This window comes from Amphimedon queenslandica, unplaced genomic scaffold (genome assembly GCF_000090795.2).
Source record: "Amphimedon queenslandica unplaced genomic scaffold, v1.1 AMPQUscaffold_12211, whole genome shotgun sequence".
NCBI classification, from domain to species: Eukaryota; Metazoa; Porifera; class Demospongiae; order Haplosclerida; family Niphatidae; genus Amphimedon; species Amphimedon queenslandica.
This window is the reverse complement of record NW_003547550.1, coordinates 1396-5525: the sequence shown is the minus strand read 5'-3', so window position 1 is coordinate 5525 and position 4130 is coordinate 1396. Positions and strand designations below refer to the sequence as shown.

General features: G+C 32.8%; 1 protein-coding gene across 1 annotated transcript; it reads right to left on the bottom strand.

Annotated features, from left to right (window-relative positions):
• Positions 1-24: 24 nt before the first annotated feature.
• Positions 25-3046, bottom strand: LOC109588248 (ubiquitin carboxyl-terminal hydrolase 24-like). Its single transcript, XM_020004429.1, has 6 exons — positions 2857-3046; positions 2493-2722; positions 1821-1932; positions 1289-1412; positions 949-1041; positions 25-145 (listed from the first exon to the last, which is right to left on the bottom strand). The coding sequence occupies exons 1-6, from the start codon at positions 3009-3011 to the stop codon at positions 29-31; spliced, it is 831 nt and encodes a 276-aa protein (XP_019859988.1). The 5' UTR covers positions 3012-3046; the 3' UTR covers positions 25-28.
• Positions 3047-4130: the final 1084 nt, after the last annotated feature.

Genomic DNA, 4130 nt, shown 5'->3' with positions numbered 1-4130 from the left:
CTCTCTCTCTCTCTCTCTCTCTCTCTCTTTACCTTAGCTCCTTGTAAGTCCTCAAGAATGTAAATAATAAAAATTTTGTCGCTAGTTCAACAATGACACGCCCACACTCTTTGCCGCTAGGATCAAGAGACACATTGGCCAACGACTAAAAATAAAAAAAGGAAACAAAATTAATTAAAATAAAAATGTTATAAGACTTTTGAAGGTACGCAAATGTTGGAAACTGTTAAGAGAAGAGCTCTAATTTAATAAAATTAAAATTAAAAACAAGGTCGGAAAACGTCACTAGGTATGAGAACAAAAACAAGAAACAGGACAATAACAATAAACAATTGATGTCAACAACAATTAAAGAGGACAATAGAACAATGACTAACAATGCAAGTACCTACACGACATGTTTATATGATGAAGCATGACATGACAAATACTACAGTAATAGAATATATTCTAACTCAATATAACACACCCTAACTTAATATTGTTATTAGTATACTTTCATGTTCAATGACGTATATACATTGATTAGTAAATTGTATTAAAAGTGGTCAGTATAACTCGTAACTTATTAAAAGATGCCACACTGCTACACTTGATGTTTGATAACATGGGATTACATACGTTTAATGTGCTATGGTATCAACAAACATACAAGTACAAGTACATGTACATGTAAAACAATCGATCTACACATATCGGACTGTACGCATGTACATGTACACTGTAAGATCTAGAGGCAGTTTAGGAGACTTTTGGTTTCTCATATTTGGTCTAGATCTTCTAAAATCTCTCATTTTTAGTTACATGCATATTGGCGTCCCAAAATTGATTTATAGATCTAACAGTGTGTACATGTACATATACATGTACATTATGTATATACATGTATATGCATGTACATGTACATATTTAAAACAGTCTTCATTCTCTCTCTCTCTTTTGGCTTACGTCATTGCAGAATGTGAGGTTCCTAATGAATTCAAAATATTCTCTACAGTACACGTCCCGGTTCTGCATGAAGTGAAGATTCTCTGTGTTCACCTGTGACATGAATAATAAATAAATAAATAAAAATAAAATAAATAATAAATTGTACAAGTACTATTTTGCAAACCAACTTAAATCGGAAAAAAATTATAAAATTAAGAATTCTCTCATAAAATTTTTTTGACGAACACCCTGTGCTTATAGTATGGGATGTTTGGTCAAATTTGAAGCTTCCAAAATATTATAGAGAAACCCTGCTTACCCCCCCCCCTCTCTCTCTCTCCCCTTCTCTCTCTCTTACACTTCTCTGTATGGTGGAGGGAATGTTGTCATTAAAGACTCCTCTTTTCTCTCCTTTTGTGACCAGCTCTTGTAACTGACTCAAATTATCTTCACTGGACATTGTTGGTACAACAGTCACTGGACTAATGAAAATAAATAATAAATAAAGTATTAATAACAATACACAAATTAATGACATGAGGAAGTGTGTAAAAGACAATAAATTGATTAAATTTTTGCTTATACTACTGTAAAATTACCGTATTTGCTTGAACAAACGCCCTGCTTAAATAAACGCCCATGACAAATATTTTCTAACTATAGATACGCATATTTTACCCAGTATATGTCTCCTAATATTTAGATTGTGCCAGATAGTCTAACTGTTGGAGTACAGTTTGGAATGCTAGAAGGTTGCGGGTTCAAATCCACTAGAGGCTTTTTTGTTTTTTAACCTAATTTTTTTTCCTGTTAAGAAATAAACACTTGGGCGTTTAATCGAGCAAATACGGTACATGCTAGTGTGAATGTAGATATACATGTAAGTTTACCTGTCCTGTTCTTTACGAGTGTCTTGTGTTTTCTTGATTTCATTCGCTGCCTCATAAAACAACATGTAAGCATTCCAGTGCCTCACTCTACTCTCTGGATGGGACGTGTGAACTAAATAAAAATAAGGAGAATAACACATGGGCTATAAGTACAGGGAATTTTTCAGAAATTGGCCGATTTTTTAAAATGGCTGTAACTTGAAAAATTTAAGTTGGAATCAACTCAAACTTTCTACACAGCATAAGTATATCAATATGCATCAGAAAATGTAATAAAAATTGGGGGTCATTTTTCAGCCATTTTTCTGAAAAAACCATGGGCTATAGTACAGGGATTTTTCCAGAAATTGAGCGATTTTTAAAAATGGCCGTAACTTGAAAAATTGAAGTCGGAATCAGCTCAAACTTTCTACATAGCATAAGTACATCAATATGTATCAGAAAATGTAATAAAAATTGGGGGTCATTTCAGAGCCATTTTTCGGAAAAAACCATGGGCTATAGTACAGGGAATTTTTCAGAAATTGGCCGATTTATAAAAATGGCCGTAACTTAAAAAATTTAAGCCAGAATCAGCTCAAACTTTCTACACAGCATAAGTACATCAACATATATCAGAAAACCCAACAAAAACCAATACAAATATTAAATTACAGTAATAATTATTCTAACCTGGATCAGAGGAGTTGCTCCTAACACTGCCTCCAAAACACTCAGTCTCCAGCGTGAACTCATCAATGATGAATCGCTCCACTAAAGTATCATTAAACTTGAGCCATTGCTCCTCCTCCTTCTCCTCCTCCTGGAGTGGGTGCAGCTGTATAGTCTCCATCTCTTCCTCCTCAGGTATTGTGGGCGTGGCTTTGTGTAACAAGGGTGTGGCTTTCATAAAAGTATTTTTCCTATAATAAAAATCTCAAGTGAAATGAATTACCCATGTAAAGTCATAAGAATACAGTAGCTTGGCAGTACTTTATTATGCTACATAAATGTCATATTTTATTAAGACGCAAGGTATATTTAACCCTTTACTCACCCCTTTGTTTTAATGAATGCGTAATAGTGACCAGCTGAAGCTTGTCCCTGGTGTACTATTATCCCAGTCAGGTTATATATTAATGGAGAGGAGGGGCCTAGGCCTTTCTCACGGCTCGTAATACCTTCAGCAGTGTATGGCTCCAGGTCTAGCATCTTAGGGAACTGAAAGAGAAAGATATATATTATAATTAGCGTGGAATATTTTTTAGGTGATTTTAATTTGACGATAAAAGAGAAAAAGTAAAATTAAAAATGAGTTAATTCGTTTGTTAGTTATACATTTGTAAATGAAGTTAGTACGCCTTACATGTAAACTGTAAAATTAAAAAAGTGTAAAAAAAATTTAGAATAAATAATAATAATAATAAAGGTAATGAGCTATTCTATTTCTATAATAATTAATGTATACATGTAAAGTACACGATGCATGATTATGAATCACAATCGCTCAAACTTTTACAAAAAAGTAATAAAAACTGAGGATGATCTCAGAGCAAATTCTGAAAAAATCCTTAAGTTACAAAACAGGGTTCATTAGGGCAGGGCAATTGCAGTGAATTGCCCATTCAAAAATTTTAACTTAGCATCCCAAGACAAAAAAATTTATACACAGATGCCCTTTACTTGATCTCTTTATAAATGCATAAAATGTTACCAGGCTATTGTGGGTCGGACCATAATGATATTCATTACTTGTTACTGAGGCTTGTAACATGTTGTTGGAATGAATTACATGTACTTCCACTTATTATTATAACTACTAATAAGACACATGATTATGAATCAGGATGGGCTCAAACTGTCTACATCAATATGTGAAAAAAAAGACATAAAAATCGGTCGTGATTACATAGACAATTTTAGAAAAAAGCATGGACTAGCCACATGACAGGGTATTTTTTAGATATCAACATGATTGATTATTCCTGTCATAGTATAATATTATTAATCAATCAATAATAAATTCAATATTTTTTATTAAAGCAGGGCAATTGTAGTGAATTGCCCATTCAAAAATTTTTTTAAAACCTCTAACTACAGTAACACTCCAATGCTCCCTTGGTCTCTTTATAAAGGCATAAAACGTTACAAGGCTATCGTGGGTCGGACTATAATGACATTCATTACTTGTTAGTGGCTACTGAGGTTTGTAACCTCAGACTGTATGTAATGTAAACCGCAAAATTAAAAACGCATAAAAAATTTAAAATGAATAATAAAAATAAAAGCAGTTAGATATTCAATTTCTATAATAATTAATGCATACATGTA

Excerpts from the sequence above, each read along its gene's own strand:
- LOC109588248 (XM_020004429.1), bottom strand. The coding sequence starts at position 3,011 with ATGCTAGACCTGGAGCCATACACTGCTGAAGGTATTACGAGCCGTGAG. Across the intron at positions 1,933-2,492 it reads GAGCAACTCCTCTGATCCAG|TTCACACGTCCCATCCAGAG; the intron begins GTTAGAATAATT and ends ATTTTTATTTAG. Across the intron at positions 146-948 it reads ACCTCACATTCTGCAATGAC|TCGTTGGCCAATGTGTCTCT; the intron begins GTAAGCCAAAAG and ends TTTTATTTTTAG.